The following is a 19,282-nucleotide window of genomic DNA, read 5'->3' on the forward strand; positions in this document are numbered from 1 at the left end:
TGTTTTGTCTTCTGTCCTCATATGGGTTCTAGGTCTTCAAATCATATGACCTCACCATTTTGCCCATAATTTCTTCTTCTTTTTTCTTCTTTTTTAGTCGGAGGATCCAATAGATTTGAATTACATAACGAAGGGTAAATCTTTTTTTTATTCTAAAATCCCATTCTATCACTGATTTCAATTTGAAACGAATCTTGAGAAATAATTAAGTTTATCTAGTCTTGGGGGTAATCGATATTCATGAATAATGAGCACACCATGTCACGTTAACACCTTTGAATACTCTATCAATTGCGCTCAAACTTTCTCATATTTCTATCATATCTCTTGAGATGACCATAACTTTTGTGAGAAAGTAAATGGTTTTCGATGGAAAGTCCCTTAGTTGTATTGCACTTAGCTCGATCCACTAAGTGAAACAGAAAGCACTTTCTTGTTGATTAAAGACCGTCTTGATTTTATATGCCTGAATACAGTTTTGTTCTGACCCAACAAATAAATTTGCTCTTGTGATAATTATACCTCGACGACATGCCTAGTTAAATATTTGTGCTTAGCGATTTCAACTTTATATGGGATTAGGGAGGGTTGCAGGCTCGCAAAAAGCTCAAAGGAAAGTTTATATAATACAGTTTTTTATAATTATTGCCCTATATCCATAATTATGTGAAACCTTGAATTTTATTAAAATATTTTATTCCAAAAAAATGATGCTATATTATTGATTTAGATGAGAACGAGGAGCAGTTATAGGACTATCGAACTAAAAAAGTCTATCATAGTATTATAAATTAGATTTAGTCTTATTTGTTATACAAAAGAAAAGAATTCCATTTTTTTTTTAGTGATTAGTCTCTTGCTTGTTTGTATTGTAGTGTTTGCATATTGCACAAACCTTACAAGCAATTAATTTGCTTAAATTGATTTTGATCAATGAAGAAACCATTCATACAAAAAAAATCAAATGAATAAAGCAAAGAGACAAATCACTACAAAAAAAAAAATTGAAGAGACATGGAAAAACGTATATATAAAATCAATGACGACGACAGTGGCCAGCTCATATGGATTTTTGGAGGGGGGAAAAAAAGAAAGCAAAAAAATTAGTTTTTCTTTTTTCCTTATTGAAAGAATGGATAAACTTTAACGATCAGAGGGAAATAAAAAAAAATGGATTAATTAATTACATTCACTATCACACACACACACCAACTCTATCTTCTATAGATTAATTCTATCCAGATATATGTGCCTTGGATTGAACTCCTAAGTATATATCACCCCACCCAGAGGAAAACTTGACCATTTATACTGATCGTTTTATTTTAAGTCTTCAAATAATTGAGTCGTTAGAAGCTACATTGTTTTGATAGATATAGGAGATAGCTAGCTAGGGTTAAAATCAACAAGACTAAAAGTTGAAAGAAGGTGAAAGAAACCATGCATATTGTTTCCATAACTAACGACCAAAACCCCCCCACTCGAGGATCTTCAGCTTTCCACATCAAGATTTTCTTGTATCTACCCATTGATGGGTCACGTTAGTGAGGTGACGATGGTCAAATTAGGCAAGCAAGCAGAATTGTTGTCCTACTAGCTATAAACACAACCATAACAGGTATAGTACCGACAAAAATATTCTGTCGATATTTAAATATTGATTTTATTAAAAGAAATTATTGATAGAATCATGAATGATAACTGTTCATCAAAAAACATATTATTGATGATTTTTATTATATTAGTCATTCCATCAGCAATATAATTATTAATAAATTTAAAGATAGAAAAATCATGCCAAAAACAATTATCGGCATCATTTCATCAATAATTCTATCGATGAGTATGACATGTTACCGATAGAATAAATCATTAGTGATTCTATCGGTGATTGAAGTCATATTACTAATGAAATTATTAACCCATAGGAGATTTACATATTATCAATGGCAAGTCTTATAATTTTTTTTTTAACTCTCTAGAATTTTTTAAGGGACCTAGTCTGTCGGTAATTCCACCTATAATTGTAAGTGGAAAAGTCATATAATTTTTTTCCAACTCTCTAGAACTTTTCGAGAGACTTGGTCCGTCAGTCTTTGCGTCTGTGATTCAAATTTCATCTATAATTCTATCAGTATTGTATTGAATATTTTTTTAAGAATAAAATTAAAATAAAATAACCAAATTTTATTATTAATTTAAAAAATATCATTGAATATAATTTATCTAGTAGACAAAAGTTGGAGGAGGAGGAGGAGGTGGTGGTGGTGGTGGAGGTGGAGGCAAATTGTCACCGAGATCATGTGGGCGATGAGGTAGACCATATGTATTAGTGAGGGTTGACAACAAATCCTCGTATAATCACTTAAGTTCGGTTGTCTCTAACCTAAGTCGGGCCATCTCAGCATTAAGTCGATGATTAAGAGCTTGAACTTGATTGTAAGGAACCAATGGTCAATACACTATGACCCGTCCACATATCCTCAGTCGTAATATTTGAGATATTGTAAACCCAATTTTTATCAGGTTTACCAGACGATCCAATTTTCAACTACAAATCCAGATCGAGTTCTAGATGGATCGAAGGATTATCCTTGTATCTCTCTTGCAATCAGGTATTATATGTTTTATAAAAAAAAAAAGCAGTCAACAAATTTAAAAAATAATAATAATAACTTAAGAAAACAATTGTTGAAATCAACTTACCATGAATTTTAAAGCCTAGTTATCTATGAGTTGTTGCACCCCTTTCCAACAGTCCTTATTTTGCATATAAGTTTCAACGAAAAGCTTCATTGGTCTTGGATCGCATCCAAGAACCATCTTGCAAAAAAAAGTTATTACTAGTTAAATATTTTCATATAAAATAACAATTTAAAAAGTTATATGTAATACAATAGAATTTTACCATCCTCTTCATATGTAAAATGAATGGAATGGATATGCCGAAATGCATGGTAATTGAATCATGAATCTCTCTATTATAGTTCTCTGCACCGTACTGCGACCGCCATATGAAAGGCTCAGACATCACATGTTGGATATAAGCTTCTCATATAGCCTCTTAGACGAGTGGAGGTCTGAAATCCCTCCACACAGCTACGTCTTTCCAACCTGAAAGATCTCTTTCTTTTGTATATTTCTTTGATTTTTCAAACGCCTTATACTAGAAATCACGCAACCCGATACGTAGAAACAAATCATGAATTTGAACATTTAAAAAAAAATAGAACATTTTAAATTCAATTATAGCTAATAGCGTTGTGATTCTCCCACACCTTCTTATCGGCAAAACATTTCTATATTGATTGATGAGATTTTCGACAGAAACTTGTGATATAATATTTTTGTCATGGTAAAAAATAACGTGTAAATTTCTTGATGGACTCACTGACATATATTTCTTGATTTTTTAATTATCTTATTATGTCGGCAAAGGTTTTTTCATGTAATTTCATTGGAATCTACCGACTAATATTTTTCCTGTGATAAAAAGTTTTCATGAAGGATGTTATAATCTGTGTGAAGATGGAACTAAAGTTTGTAACATCCAGTCTATTTTGACCCGGGATCGTTACAAAAGATTCAGCTAACTTTTAGTATAGTTCGTTTGACTTGGACTCACAAAATTAGAAAATCTGTATTCTTGAAACAGGATTCACATTATGATCCAATATCCTGTATAAAAAGTTGAAATCCATGTAGCATGCTTGAACATATTTACAGCACTACAGTACAGAATGTCGTGTTTCCATAGGAAAGTTGCAGCCTGCGCTTTGCTTATAGATCTCATCAATTTCTGTGTTACCAGAAGCAAGAATTTCCAAGTTCGAAGTCATTCAAGGTCCAAGTCTTTTTAAGATTAGTTTTCCTCCTCGTTCGTATTGTTTTACTCTAATTGTATAAAGATATTTTTTAAATTAAAAATACATTAAAATAATATATTTTTAAAAAAATTGACATCAACATATAAAAACCATGAAAACTAAAAAATATATATTAATTTGATATTTTTTTAAAATAAAAAAATATTTTGAAAAGGGATTGAGTAATCCTGTAGCTTATTTCCTTTTTCTAGCGTGTTATATGAATGTTCATACACGAATCATGATATACACTTTTGTTTGAGTTATTGACAGAAAGCCTAGTCCTTCATCGTTGAAATAGGGTTATTCTCGCTTATTTAGATAAAATCTATTTATTTTTTTATTTTTAAAATATTTTTAAAAAATATTTTTTATTTCAAGTTTTTTTTCCAGATCATTTTGATATACTGATATTAAAAATAAATTTTAAAAAATAAAAAATATATATTATTTTAATATATTTATAAATAAAAAATATTTTAAAATACAATCACCACTACTACTACAGTATACAATATCACCATGCTCATACTCCATCTACAAAGCATCCATTCCATTATGACCAGAGGTCTCGAAAGCTGGCTGAGGTTACAATTACATTTGCATCGTATGCAAGTTGAAGTTGATGATGCAGAAGTTGAGTGGTTGCGGCCAAAATCTATTCATCATGTATCTTTTTTTTTTTTCCATTTTCTTTTCTTCCTTTTAATCATCAGCATCCCGAGCAATCAGTGAAGTGGAGTGATGCCTCCTTGCCTGTAACTTGTAAGTTGCAAGTCTCCTTGGAGCTTACTAAATAAAAAAAAATTAAATTTCTTATTTCTTATTTTAAATTAATTTTTTATATTTTTATATCATTTTACCATGTTAAAAATAATTTTTTTAAAAATAATAAAAAATATATTATTTTAATATATTTTCAAATAAAAAATAGCTGATAAAAGTCTTACATTCTCTCTAATTTGATCATTCCTGCAAATTTTGGCTCTCTTGATGCCGAGTTCAAAGAAAAATTAGTAGTTACCTCTATTTTCTTCAGCATACATTACAATTAATTGGAAATAGAACAACTTACATGCAAACAAATTTATAAGATTTAATTAATAACTAGCTAAATCAATTTATGAAACAAAGTGATCTGATATCAAAATGCATCTCACACGCAGGGATGAAAGAAATTATATGGAAGGACGAGGGATCCTCTGCTATGGAACCCAAAACCAATGGTCATCTCAATGAGCCAAGAGGACTTTAAACCTACAATGTCACCCCAAATTTTGTTCCTGGTTGAAATTTGAGATTATTTCCTCATCTTGGTGACGGGGTAAAGTAAATTCAGGCACCTCCTCAATCTCCTCTGTTGGCTGAAGAAAAAAAACAAAAAAACAAAAAAAAAAAAAGAGGGGTGAACAAAAGAATAAAAGGTCAAATATCATGTGGAGAATTGAATTAGTCTATAAGGTCGTGACTCTATATATGTAGGAACAGGTAGTACCTGCCATAGTTGTAGCAGACGCCATAGCAAGAAATCAATTATCATAACGAAGCAGAAAATCTTGCCTGCCCAACTACCACAAGAGAGGTACCTAATAAACAAGTAGTGTAGCCACCAGAAAACACCAATCAACTCTATTTACCGGGTTATCAGTCACTACAACTTCACATTAAATTGCATTGATTTACAAACAGTTATTTAATCTCATTAGACAAAATCTCAGTTGCATACCGTGAGAGTCGTTCTAACAAATTTTGGTCGGGACATTTCAAAGCACGGTCATAAACAATCTCTGTTCGTTTTGCAACATCATGCCAATCATAGAGTTTCTTCATCTAGCATCAATTGCAGCACAAAGATTCAGCCATTGTGAATAGTTATTATGAAATTCTCAGGAAGACCAACGTTATCATGAATGGCTCACTCACGCGATTATGCATCTGTTGTGGGTCAATATTCGGAAGTAGAGATATCGCCTTTCCGGTTGCTCTTACCATATCACTAGGATCAGGTTCTGCAAGTACAATCATGTCCTCTGGTAGAACCTAAACATCAAAAGAAGTAACAAATTAGCTCTGTATGATTTGGGATTTCTAGAATTTCAATTCTGCAACGTCTCTAGCAAGGCTCACATAAGATGAGAAGCATATGATATCATTTTAACTAGACAGAGAAGAAACCTCTCATGATACATGCCTCAGGTACACCTCCTACGCGTGTGCTGACTGTTAATAACCCACAACTAGCAGCCTCTAATATGGCTATGCAGAACGCCTCTGTCAAAGAACTGCCCAAAGAGTTAAAAAAATTAGACAAAATCCAACAAAAACATAAATTTATCCTGAAGCAATGTCCAAAATACAATCTGATCTTTTCGGGTGTTCAGGAGCTCATTTTTTGGCTGCCAACCTTTACAGAGTCTTTCTTAAGCTTTATGATAGTTTTTAGATCCTTTTGCCAGGTTTTGTGTCATTATTTATAATTGATTTTTGTGAAAGCAAAGTTTCTTGACAAAATATGGAACTACTTACAGCATATATAAAAGAATCGCCTCCGAAAACTAGGCATGCACCTCTTGCTCATAAACCATATCAAATTGAAATGTGCCCGTTCATCAAATTTACAGAAGTGGTAACTCTGACTCTTGTTGAATAAGCCTTTGATTAATTGGTGAAAATCAATTTAATGTAAAGGCCAGGAGGAAACGGTAACAACAGGCAAAGGGAAAATTTTTGCAAAAGAAGGGCTCCTGTCTAGGTAGAAGATCAGTCTTAAGTCAACATCTCTAACAATCCATCTAGAACAGCTAAAAATAGAAGGTTTTTCACCTCTTTCCAAGCAAACAGTGATAAATCTACTTGCAATGATTAATTGCAATAATGTTACTAACAGATATATATAGCAGACCTCCACCAAATGCTCTGTTACTATTTGTATTTCCACTTCAGGGTTAATACATCCATGCCAAAGGAAGATTGTCGAGCTACTATATTAAAATAATGACAAGAATGGTCTAATATTAGAATCCAGAGAACCTCTGACCTGTTTAGAAATATATGGCCAGAAATCAAGACAGAGCGTACATGAGCATGTGGTACAGAACCCAGCATTTCAACTCGATCTTGAAGAGAGTGTTTTTCCCTCATCTCTTCCAGCCTTACCCGTTTAGGTCCATCTCCTCCAACAATGAACCTGACCTTAATACATGCATATTCCAAATGACTTGACTAGAAGCAATTGAGATAAGTAAAATTCTGATTGCCTAAATACAGATCCTATTACCCACTGATGCTCTGTGAATATGAAGAGTCCAAGATTATTTCTCAAAAAATAAAAGTTGGCCAAAGATTTAGTTGAATACAAGCTTCACAGAGCCCCATCCTAGTAATGCAGTCCCATAATGAATATCAACCAGCCAAAAGAAGGATAGGATAGAAATTTGTATTGTGAAGCCTGATACCACGTGCAAGTTTGACATATTAATGGAAAGCAAAAGCAAGATGCCAAAATTAGGATGTGGTAATGCACTCATTGATGATTCTATCAAATTGAAACAAAGGGTCAAAAGTATATGAAAGGAAATAAAAAATTTCATGATCCTAGTATTCATGTTCGAATTTCAAGAAATGGCAGGAGAGCATTTTCAAGTAAATACATTCATTCACAAAATTTCATGAAAGAAGATAAAAACTTTCATGATCATAATCTTCATGCTGGAATTTCAAGAAATGGCAGGAGAGCATTTGCATGTAAATGTGTTCATTCAAGAGGTCATGTACCAATTCACTTAAGGGGAACTTGAAAAGGCTGCAAAAGAGTTATCTCAACCTTTCAAATTCAATATAATGAAAGGGGACATGTATAATACCTGGTAAAAGAATTTCATCAAGAAAACTCATTCACCAGTATCACTTTCATGTTCTTACTTCTCTTTGGCCCATACATAAAAAGCCACTCTGACACGAGTAATCACATTTGGGGGAGTGGATGCTGGAAAAAGAATTTAAACAGTGGAGGAAATCCCATAAAACGATGCCTACTTATGGTGGTTTGCAACATCTGTATATGACTATCCATCTGATAAAGTAATTCAAGTGCTGCATATGCATAGGAGCATAAAAACAAGTAAATCCATGAATTATGGACTAAGCTCACTTTAGGATACAAACGGCAAATTTCTGGAATGACTTCAACAAGCAAGTCTGCGCCCTTTCGATAAACCAATCTGCTTATCACAACAATAATAATTTCATCATTGCCAAGTCGCTCTGGGGCTGGCTTGAACATAGCAGTGTCCACAGCATTTGGTATCATGAAAACCTTTTCTGGTGGTAGACCTGACCGTAACACTGTGTTTTCCTTGCTTGTATGAGAAACACAAATGGCCTGGCTCACGTCTGCTAAAGTGAATTGCAAAACCTTGTTCATGTGAATGCTTCCGATATCAGCAAAACCATAGAGTGAATGATCAGTAAATACAACTTTGTAACCCATGGTGCGTGCATGCATCAACGCTTCATGACAAAGAGTTGAGAAGGCTTGATGTCCATGCACCAATGATATTTTTTCTCGAACAAGGATAGTCCTTACAATTGGAAGTGTCCCGTAAACAGTTGGCAAGGTGTTCTGCATAAGAAATGGTCTCCATGGTACATAGTAAACTTTAAGGCCACCAGTCATGTATCTCACCCCAGAGCGATTACCATACGCATGAGTCATAACAACCACCTGAAAAATCATGTAATATAAACAAATAGCTTACACAATCAACCACATCTACCACCAATCAGATGACATTCTCAAGCGGGCAACCACATTTTCAAGAAAAGCACAGGTGATGATGATTTTAACAGCTTACAAGTAAACCTACCTTGTGACCAAGCTTTAGCAGGCATTGAGATAGATAATAAATATGGCTCTCGACACCACCAAAATTGGGAAAGAAAAAATCTGAAACCATCAGGATTCTGTGCTTCTGATCAGCCATCAATCACCTGCTGTAAATATCAAATTCTATTTATCAGATTACAATATTTATTCATGAGAAAAGTATTCAGAACTAACAATAGCAAAAAAGAAAATCGTGTATTGTATTGTTGGTCTTCAAGTGGGATCAAGAAAGATTGATGAGCTTGTGTATTGTATTGGGACAGAATAGTGGTCAGGTAGCTATGGTGATAATCAGATGTAGTAGTGGTTGAGAAATGGCATAAGGACGAGGTGGTATTAAGCAAAAAAAGTGAAAAATAGGTGTCCTTATGGCCATTTTGTGGGTTGTTGATAAGAGGAGATTTGTGGGTATTAGAGTGAGGGGATTTTTATTACAAGGGAAGAGAGAAGAGTTGCAGAAATAGTGAGGGGGCAAGTAATAATAGGTTTTGTTTAGGGTTATATTTGTTTGTACATACCAATATCAGGTTAATGGCATATGTCATCCAAGACTATCCGGGTTATAGAAAAATTAAGTTGGACTATAAATTTGATATACTGTAGGGGTGATCATTTTCATTTCAATTCAGTTTTGGACTAAGAAAACAACCAAACCAAAATTATTCAAGGTTTGGAATCTAACCAAAAACCAGTTTAAACCAACCAGTTTCGATTTAGTTCGGTTTTTTTTTTCAATTTAGTAAAATCTATTACACTTTAATTGGGCTTTTTTATTGGGTCTGGCTTTTCAAGGCTTCTCTTAAGCCTTTTTACAATGGGCTTGAGTTATTTATACAATTTTTTGGGCTTTTAAAAGTTTCTTTTGGACTTTTTTTGCAATGGCCCTGAGTTGTTTTTACCAAGGGCTTTTCAAGCCCATAAATAATTCTACAGATTTTTACTTCAGCATATCTTCCATTCCCTTTTTCTATGAGCTTCCCAAATAGACTATAAAACTGACTTGGTAGCTTAGGCAAAACCCTGAGATATACACAAGTGATCCAATTCATCCAAATTGATAACAGGATGTAGGAAAAATAAATGAAATCTGGAAAATTTCTCTGCCTAAAAGGATGGAAACAAAAGCTTCCATCCAACTCTATTGTCTAGTTTGATGAAAGAATTATCTAGAACCAACTACCACAATAAAAAACAGAATGGAGTTCTGACTGGCACCATCAAATCATATTGCATACATAATTATCCAAAGAAAAAGGATGCACATTTCAGATATTCAAATTCCAATATGTCAATGATTTATGATCAATTCAATCAAACCTTGCTTGAATAAATCAGCATAGAAGCATATGAAATGTGCACTGCTTTTTTTCAGACTTTTCTTACAAACTATGAAACTACAGCATAACAGCATATCCTAGCTCAAAAGCTTTCTTGTAAACTATATATGAGTATAACAGTTCCCTGAACTGCATGCTATCATCAATTACTTTCCACACAAGTTTGTGCATCCAACTCTATAATTAATCCATTAAATTTCCCTTTTTTTTTCTTAAAAAAAATCAGCTACCTAGCTCGGATGGAATTCCTTGCCTAAGAATGTGAAAATTCCCATAACTGATAATTCACACACACCGACACACAAAAAAAAATGCCCAAGAGGACAACGATCTTCACATACTCAAAAGACCAGTGAAGCTCAGCAGCACAAAAGATTGAAAGGCAATGATCTTTTTCGTAAACATCTTATAGGAAAATCGCATAGCAACAACAGCAACAACAACATTTTGCTGGCTACTGAAAACATAATAAAGAAATCAGATTCAATGTAAGACCAGAACCATTCATCAAGATGAGCTATTAATTTAGCTATTACAATGATTTGAGGGCAAGTCAGCATCAACATCATAATATATCAACTAGTTAGCTGTGCTAAATAACCTACTCCAACTGCTAAATTTCTTATGCAGAAATGTTTTGTTTAACATGGCAGATTCAATGATTCTTGAACAATGAAAGTATACGCAATTGGGAATTGATTATATATATATATATATATATATATATATATATATATATATATATATATATATATCTTTTTAAGGGCTTTGATTAGTCATCTAAATGAATTATAAAGCTAATTAATAGCTAACAATAGATGCATGATGTACCATGAGTTAATGAAACTAACCAACCTTACAGAAGAAACATACAGATAAGAGAGAGGCTGCACTGCTGTTGACGGTTAGGGACGGTGGCTGCACGCAAGTGAAGCGAGAGGCTGCAAGCCTGCAACTGCAATTGGGGAGGTGCTGGAGACTGGAGAGGATAAGAGGGGCAGTGAGAAGAGAGAAGAGAGGTCACTGTTTTAGGGTTATTGTGTCTGTTAAGGGAGGGAGGGTGGCTGCGTTTAGGGTTTCAGTGGACTGCATTTACGGTGGCTGGCTAGCTGCACACGAGACTGAAAGAACAGAGAACAGAGACGGAGAGGGACGGTGGGCTGTGGGAGATTTTGCCTTTTATAATTTATACTGGGTTTGTTTTTTTGTTCAAGCAGTCCGGTTCACTCGGTTTCAGATCCCTAGAACCGAAACCCAACCAAAATTCTTTTAATTTTTTTAATCAGTTTTTTTTTCCTTGGTTAATTTCCTTGGTTTTCTCATTTATCACCCGTAATATATTATGTTATAAATTATTATTTTTTGTCAAATTCAAGTACTTTTTATATAAACTTAGTGGTTAAGACTATGATTAAATTTTGAATTAATAGATAGGTTGAACATTCATGATTAATGATCAAATTTTGAACCAATTACTGCTGTATATTCAGGCTTTGCAAAACAATATCACAAAAAGCATTTTAATTAATGACATAATTCGTCTTGAAAATTTAATTAATCTAGCAACGTTACTTAATTTATTTAAAAAATAACAAACCTACACTAATTAGTCTAACTTGATAAATTGACCAAAAAACTTGGATATAAAGCTTAACTTAAACTACGTTTCTAACTAAATCAAATAAGATATAGTTTTTAAATCCAACTCGAAAATTAACTAGAGACTCGTCTCTAGTCACGGGTCACGTGGTTATATGGATTAACTAAGACTTTTTACTAATTTTGACTAGTAAAAAAATATTATTTTTAAAAAAATTATTTAATTTTGACCAGGTTTTTTTTAGGTGATGATGGATCATGGATTAACATGAGTTTTTTTATGTGTCACTAATTCAATTCTATTTTTATTTTTATTGAAATCCAGCTTAATTTAAACTTGTACAGTGAATCAACTAGTCATGATAAATTTTAAAATCAAGATAGAATATTAATTCAGCCTAATATATTTAGTATTATCATTAACCTCATTTAATTTATTCAGATTAATAAAAATAATTATATTTTAATAAAAATAATTGATTTGTTCATTGATAAGATAATTCAATAATTCAATTTTTTTCCGAATTGATCTCAAATTAAATATAAAAACTATAAAAAATAATAGCTTAAAGCATAGTTATAAAACCCGACCCGGTAATTGACCCGATAAAATCACCAAGTTACGGGTCTTGTGGATCGACCCGGCTAAAAAACCATCTGTTCTTCAAGGAGCTTTGGCTGTATTCTCTGAAGACAGCTACGAACGTAATGATTAAGAATTTAAGTCCTTAATACTATTTAATTCACAAATCAATTCTTATAATCTAAGGCAATAACAGACATAACAAAATTTGAATATATCTACACATTACTGCTGTTTCATCATAACCAAAACACAAATCACTATCAATCATTTTATTCCCAGAACATTGAATTACTGTGATTTTATAGAATCAATCAGAACATTAAAACCTCACAACAAATCGGTGTTTCACGCGCTAAGTTTGGAGATTAACAGACCAATTTAAATTGACTTCACAAATGGCATTGAAAATTGAGGACAGTTTGATCAAGTTCATCTTTTTGCATGCCTTTGCAGCAGAAGACAAATGCATGCCTTTGCAGCAGAAGTAACTCGAGATCAACTAAAGCGACAGGTATAGGAACTTGAACGCAGTCTGATTCTACACAGTCTGATTATTGATTCTCAGGGTATATTGCTTTGAATGAGTAGACGCACAACAAACTAAGTTGTTCCATTAATTCACAGTTTTCCTATCTACTGGGCAGCGTAAAAGTTTATTATTTAGCTTTAGATTAAGTGAGTGTTTGTTCACTGAGACTCTGTTGCGTTCATGTTTAGCTGTGTCTTTTTGATGCATGGATTCCACATAAATAAGTGTTCCAAACACAGGAATGTCTAAAGCAATACTGATATGTTTGGGAACGCAGCGGTGGCGGTGTTCTTAAAAAATTTAAAATTTTTATTATTATTAAAATTTAATATGGTTTGTATATTTTAGATCATTTTGATGTGCTAATGTTAAAAATAATTTTTAAAAAATGAAAAAACATCATTAGCATGTATTTTAGCACGAAAAATTATTTGAAAAATATTCACAATCACACTGTCAAACACGCTCATGTCTTGCTTTTACCGTGACTGCTTAGAAAACGTGGAAAGTAGAGAATGAGAATAAAAAAAAGAGAAGCTTTTGAATGCAGAGATTCAAATTAGTTGATGTCATTGTTTTCTTATGGTATTTTTATATTAAATAAGTATGATAATGACAATATCTTATTACTATTTTAGAAAAAATTATGATAGCCTTAGAAAAGAGATATATTTTTCATATAAAATTTATTTAAAAAAATAATTTATTTTGTGTATTATTTATAAAAAAAATATTTTTTAATTTTTAATTCATTTCCAAGAAAATACATAGAGAATAAATAAATAATTTCTAAAATAAAAAGATATTAATAATTAATTAGTTTTATTATATATATATATATATATATATATATATATAAAATAATCGATTTTGGATTATATGTGTGGACCTAACACTTAGATTTATGTTTTGAAATTAGATGGTAATTGTGAATAGGTTTTTGTGATATTTAGAATTGTATGTTTTTTTAATTAATTATTTTTTATAATTTTTTATTTTTTTAATGGAACAATAAAAAACTACCGAATATGTTGGTGCGCGTCAACCACCACATTATATTTATGAATTTGTTGCAAGTAATGAAAACTGTAGTTCTTGTCGGATGAAATTTATACATGATAAAATTATAAATAGTTTAATGGAATAATAAAAAAACACTTTATATAAAGTATTATTTATTTCATGATATAATAGGAGTAATTAATTCTACAATATTTAAATTTAAAACCATCAATATTAATATATATTTTTTAAAATTATTTTATAACCTCAATTTCAAAAACATTTTTAACCAAATACATTAAACTACTTTTTTTTTAACCTCAATTTCAACTATAGTTTTAACCAAACATCTATTTTTTCAAACTAATCTCAACTAAAAATATTTTTTATAAAATAATTTTTTTAAAATTATAATTATAACAGTTACTACAATATCAAATACACTCTTAAACAAGAGTCTGTGAGGGTCATTTTTCTAATAAAGTCTTGTCTCTTGACCGGCTAACCGTGCCTTTCCTTAAGGTAAGGGTGTGTGTGTCCGACCATGACGTTCAGCTTGTTATGGCGAGCGAATCGAGAGCTAAAGCTTCAAAGCGATCAGAAAAGGCAAGAAAGATTTAAATGACCTGAACTAGACAGCATTTAAAATTAAAAGAATACATGGTTCTTACCTTGGCTTGAAAATTCCGTTAATTCTCCGCTTGTAGAAGAACTCTGATCTACCGATTCACCACTGAACGGCTTTGGCTTTCTTCTTCTACTCGACTGAAATTAGGGCAGAATACATTGTTCTTTAGCAAAGTTTATATATGTGTGTGTGTGTGTGTGTGTGCCGGGTCTCGCCGGGTCTCGCCCGGGTCGTGGCCGGTGTTTTTAATTTTCCGGTATATCATCTAACCCGGATCGGTCCAGCGGAACGGGTCGACCCGCCCGACCGGTCCGGGTTTAATAATTATGGCTTAAAGATACAGTCAACAAATTGATATTACGGAACTTATTTTAACAGGACCTCGATACTTGAGGGGTAAGTCATACCTCGAAACAGAAGGCATCGCCTTCATTGTGAAGTTTGAAGCAAGATTGACTAATCCTTCACGCGCTATTTCACCAACCAAACCATCCATCATCCTCTCGCTGTTTTCCTTTCTCAACACAAAGAGAAGGGAAAAGGAGAAAATTAAAAGCAGAGATAGAAAACTGCTAAACCAAAGATCAAGGAAATGGGGGATCACATTAGAAGAGGAGAAGAATTCGAGAAAAAAGCAGATAAGAAAATCAACGGCTGGGGTTTACTGGGCTCTAAATACGAAGATGCTGCTGATTTGCTTACCCAATCCGCCAATCAATTTAAACTCGCCAAATCTTGTATAAATCCCACTTCCTTCCTCTTCTTTTTATTTCCTTTTTAATCCATTTTATAATAATAGTTTTTATTTTATTTTTTACAGGGGATAAAGCTGGGTCTGTTTTCATCAAGTTGGCTAATTGTCATTTAAAGGTATGATTATGATGTAATTTAATCACTGTTCCTTAATTGTAATTAGTGTTTGTGATGATAATCAGGTTAGTAATTGCTTTTACAGTTGGATAGCAGGCATGAAGCTGCTACTGCTTATGTAGATGCTGCAAGCTGCTACAAGAAAACATCAACTAAAGGTGTTTGTTAAGATTTGATTTTTTAATTGATTATGACATTAAAATCCCATTATTTTGTAATTTAATAAGTCAATAATTTATGCTGTTGTTGTTCTTATAGGGGCTATCTCGTGCTATTTGCAAGCAGTGGATATTTATGTTGATATGGGAAGGTATAGCAATGCTGCAAAGTATTGCAAGGTACTATGATTTGTAGAAATGAATAATTTTTAGGAGTCATTTTCCTTGTTTATTTAGTGATTATGGGCTAATTTATTTTGATAATTTAGGGATTTCGGTATTAATCTTGACGATTAAAAAATTATTGTTGCCCATATGCATCCGACATGTATTTGTAGTGTCTAGATAGCATTAAAGTGTAAGTTATGCAGTTGATATGGATAACTGATATCTTTAGACATTTTTTTTTCCTGATTCAGGAAATTGGTGAGTTGTATGAGCTCGAGCAAAACAGTGACAAGGCTATTATGTACTTTGAAAAGGCTGCGGATTATTTTGAATTTCAAGAATCAAACTCCCTTGCTAACAAGTGCAAGCTGAAAGTTGCAGAAATTTCTGCTCAACTTGAACAGTAAGTGAATTCAGTTAAATAATAAAGCTATTAAATTTTCTTGATAATATACCATTACACTCCTGCAGTTCGGAGTCTTTAGTTAGTTTTACTTTGTTTTCTGTTCTTTAATCACAATCTTGTTGATAGTGGGGACGGCATGATTTCTATCTTGTGGAGGAATTAATTCTGTTTCACTTTGTTCTTCAGATATCAGAAAGCAATTCAGATATATGAAGATGTAGCACGACAGTCGCTCAACAATAACTTGTTAAAATATGGAGTACGAGGACATCTTCTCAATGCTGGGATTTGCCAACTCTGCAGAGGCGATGTTGTTGCCATAACCAATGCACTGGAGCAATATGAGGTTCAGTTGCTATAGACAATGGATATCTAATTTTGCATGTGTATCTGTATCAACATGTTTTTTACTTTTCTGAATAAATAAAATATCAATTGGCTGTGCAGAATTTGGATCCAACATTTTCTAGAACTCGGGAATACAAATTTTTATCCGTAAGTGGATGCTTCTCAATTATCAGGCTTGCTATTTTTCATGCATTATATGTAATTGAGTTACTTTGTGCGGTATTAAGTTTATTTTTTCAGCATTTTGAGTTCATAGACGTAATAGCATACTGCTAATATGGTATAGAAATTGGTTGAATGGAATGAAGATTAGGCAATAGGTTGCTGGTGAAATGGTGACCTTGATGTGTCATTTTGCAAGTGCTTTCATCATGCTCATTGGTTTTTATTATAACTTTTCAGGATTTAGCTACTGCCATTGATGAGGAGGATGTTCCGAAGCTCACTTCCATTATCAAGGAATTTGATAGCATTTCCAAGCTGGTACATCTTTTTTTGGCGTTGAAGTTTAATTCTTGCAGTTTCTTTCTTTTGGAATCTGAAGTTTACTGAATCAGTTGCAACCATAATTTGGCAAAGACTGCACTGATCTCAACATTACATTTTGTAAACATTACAGAGTTAGCACTGACCTGGAATGTTATGTTATGTAGGATTCTTGGAAGGTCACACTTCTGTTGAAAGTCAAGAATGCCCTGAAGTCCAAAGAACTAGAGGATGATTTGACCTGAAAATTCCAGTGATTCTTCTTTTCCATAATTCAAAATATTGCTCTCAGAGCTGTATATATTAAGAGCATAGCACTAGCTATAGCGTACATATTTATATGTATTTTTTTTTTCAGGTCCATTGCTTTGCAATTATACTGGAATAAATAAGCTTGCATTTTGTGTGAAAAATTGATAGATATTAATGAAGGTTTGTCTTGATACCTTATTCAATTCATGTGTAAATTACCTCATTCTTTAATCCTCATCAAGTAGAAGGGCATAAGCATCAGGTCGAGTATATGTTTGGTTAATTAACACGCTATAATTTTTCATGAATTTTACTTAAAAATCTCTCTTAAAATCTTGACTAGAATCTGAATTATCAAGTGGTTCACGAGCAGTCAATTGGACCTTAACTCTGGGAAAGTTGTGGTAAGACCCTTCCTTGTGTTAGTTTAAGTAGCATGGCAAGCACCCATAGTTATATGGTCCGGCCTGGGGATCTCAAACGTGTCCTCGTATGTTTGCATGAAAAACCAGCTCGAGCAAGATCAATTATTGGAGTTACAGTTGCTTATGATGTTCCCGGTTCTCGTAAAAAAGGCAAATTGTCACTAGATTATTTACCCTTGTTATGTTTCGTGGTAGTGTAAGCTCGTGAGTTCTTTCTTTTGCTCTATTTTGCTTGCAATAATGGTTTATTCCAAACTGCTTCAAGGTTTTGTGACTTTCATCACTCTTTTATGAGATTATTGTGAATTATGGCGAGTGTTTTTTTTTAATGGCCTATACTCTAAGTGTTTGTGCTTAAATTTGAAGATTGCTTTCCAGGCCTGCCCCACGGATGTATTAGAAATGATTCCTTGGGACGGGTGTAAAGCTAAGCAAATTGCTTCTGCTCCAAGAACAGAAGACTGTGTTGGCTGTAAGAGATGCGAATCCGCCTGTTCAACAGATTTCTTGACCTGTCCTTGAGTGTTCGAGTTTACAACTCGAATCATGGATCTAGTTTATTAATACTTTCCAGAAAAAACCCCTTGAATACATTTAATTTTTTGTTTACCGACAAATAATAGTTTGATGTCATCTTAAATTCTTCCAAAAATGCTCCTGTATAGTAGTGTTTTACAAGATTTAGAAAACTAAGCTATAAATTAGAGTAACCTAACGAAGGACTGTGTTCTTGTAATATGTCATTGTTGGTGCAGGTGGAGTTTCAATTTCAAGGCATTGTTGGTGCAGGTAGAGTTTCAATTTCGAGGGGAGAAGATGCTTCTTCCTACACAAAAGGTATAGCAGAAGTGCATGCATAACTATTAAACCCGGTCAAATCGGCAGAATGAATAGGCAAATCCATGATTTGAAACTTGACCTTAGTCGGATTTTAATTTGAGTTGTTTTTAACATGGATTTAACAACCCTAGACAACTCGGGAAGATGATCCATAACTTAGTTGATTTTCCAAACTCAGCTAGGTCAAAATCAAGAAATTTTTTTTTAAAAAAAAAACTGAAACAATTTTATTCTGAATAGAAAATAATAAATCACGTTGACCCAATGATTTGATAATTTGCAGGTTGAACCTCAATCTAGTAATTTAAATCTGGTCTGAGAACTATATTGATATACAATTTGTGGTGGTGTTTTTTACCTGTACAATTAAGAAATTAATTTTATTCTCCCCTCCACCATCTTTTTAGTTAAATGCATCCCAAAATATTATCGTAAACAAAAAAGAAAAGAAGAAGAAACAGGTGGGCTATTACACCAATATCATTATTCCCTTTAAATTGTCACCCATGTTTCTTGCCTAAAAAACATGTCACTTGTATTTCCTGCATCCAAGAAGAAAAGAGTCACTTGCATTTCATCCTCTCGCATTACTGAATTATAGCGATAAGCATCTTTATCTTTAAGCTGTGGCATGTAACTGGATAGATAAAGCTTACAACTGTGGCATTTCTTGCTTGAAAAACATCTCTGGACATTTTCCCCATCATCTCTGTAAATCTCCTCTTGTGAGTATAGCTGTTAGGTTTGTGGCTGCTCACAGTTTGTTTTCTCAAAGACAGGCAACATCATCGATCAGATCACCTAGCTCCTGCTCACATGTCATTACATGCAGCTCTAAGTTCAGGATTTGATGACGACTGGTGCCCTCTAAACTCTAGACAGAGGTTAATTCAAGCA

At 33.0% G+C, this 19,282-nt stretch overlaps 2 protein-coding genes across 6 annotated transcripts; one reads left to right on the forward strand and one right to left on the reverse strand.

Moving 5' to 3' along the window:
- Positions 1–4,867: 4,867 nt before the first annotated feature.
- LOC133677234 (phosphatidylinositol N-acetylglucosaminyltransferase subunit A) lies at positions 4,868–14,595 on the reverse strand. Of its 5 annotated transcripts, none has more exons than XM_062099142.1 (9): positions 14,476–14,595; positions 8,732–8,858; positions 8,017–8,589; positions 6,904–7,058; positions 6,058–6,148; positions 5,790–5,906; positions 5,593–5,696; positions 5,362–5,452; positions 4,868–5,230 (listed from the first exon to the last, which is right to left on the reverse strand). In XM_062099142.1, the coding sequence occupies exons 2-9, from the start codon at positions 8,846–8,848 to the stop codon at positions 5,132–5,134; spliced, it is 1,347 nt and encodes a 448-aa protein (XP_061955126.1). In that variant the 5' UTR covers positions 8,849–8,858; positions 14,476–14,595; the 3' UTR covers positions 4,868–5,131. The 5 variants fall into 5 exon arrangements, with proteins under 5 accessions (XP_061955126.1, XP_061955128.1, XP_061955129.1 ...); XM_062099144.1 differs by lacking the exon at positions 14,476–14,595 and adding an exon at positions 10,962–11,252; XM_062099145.1 differs by lacking the exon at positions 14,476–14,595 and adding an exon at positions 10,944–11,252 and having other exon boundaries at positions 8,732–8,855.
- Positions 14,596–14,795: 200 nt separating this feature from the next.
- Positions 14,796–17,323, forward strand: LOC133677235 (alpha-soluble NSF attachment protein-like). The gene is made up of 9 exons (XM_062099146.1): positions 14,796–15,169; positions 15,253–15,302; positions 15,388–15,460; positions 15,561–15,640; positions 15,880–16,031; positions 16,221–16,380; positions 16,482–16,529; positions 16,785–16,865; positions 17,036–17,323. Exons 1-9 carry the CDS (start codon positions 15,025–15,027, stop codon positions 17,111–17,113), a joined length of 867 nt encoding a protein of 288 aa, XP_061955130.1. The 5' UTR covers positions 14,796–15,024; the 3' UTR covers positions 17,114–17,323.
- The last annotated feature ends 1,959 nt before the right edge of the window (positions 17,324–19,282 follow it).

This window comes from Populus nigra, chromosome 17, assembly GCF_951802175.1.
Source record: "Populus nigra chromosome 17, ddPopNigr1.1, whole genome shotgun sequence".
Lineage (NCBI taxonomy): Eukaryota > Viridiplantae > Streptophyta > Magnoliopsida > Malpighiales > Salicaceae > Populus > Populus nigra.

What these genes read in the sequence shown, in the direction of transcription:
- LOC133677234 (XM_062099142.1), bottom strand. Translation starts at nt 8,848, where the DNA reads ATGGCTGATCAGAAGCACAGAATCCTGATGGTTTCAGATTTTTTCTTT. An exon ending in TGCTAAAGCTTGGTCACAAG is followed by an intron (nt 8,590 to 8,731) that starts GTAGGTTTACTT and finishes ATGATTTTTCAG; the next exon opens with GTGGTTGTTATGACTCATGC. An exon ending in GGCCATATATTTCTAAACAG is followed by an intron (nt 6,149 to 6,903) that starts GTCAGAGGTTCT and finishes CTCTTTGGGCAG; the next exon opens with TTCTTTGACAGAGGCGTTCT.
- LOC133677235 (XM_062099146.1), top strand. Translation starts at nt 15,025, where the DNA reads ATGGGGGATCACATTAGAAGAGGAGAAGAATTCGAGAAAAAAGCAGAT. An exon ending in CAAGAAAACATCAACTAAAG is followed by an intron (nt 15,461 to 15,560) that starts GTGTTTGTTAAG and finishes TTGTTCTTATAG; the next exon opens with GGGCTATCTCGTGCTATTTG. An exon ending in TTGATAGCATTTCCAAGCTG is followed by an intron (nt 16,866 to 17,035) that starts GTACATCTTTTT and finishes TATGTTATGTAG; the next exon opens with GATTCTTGGAAGGTCACACT.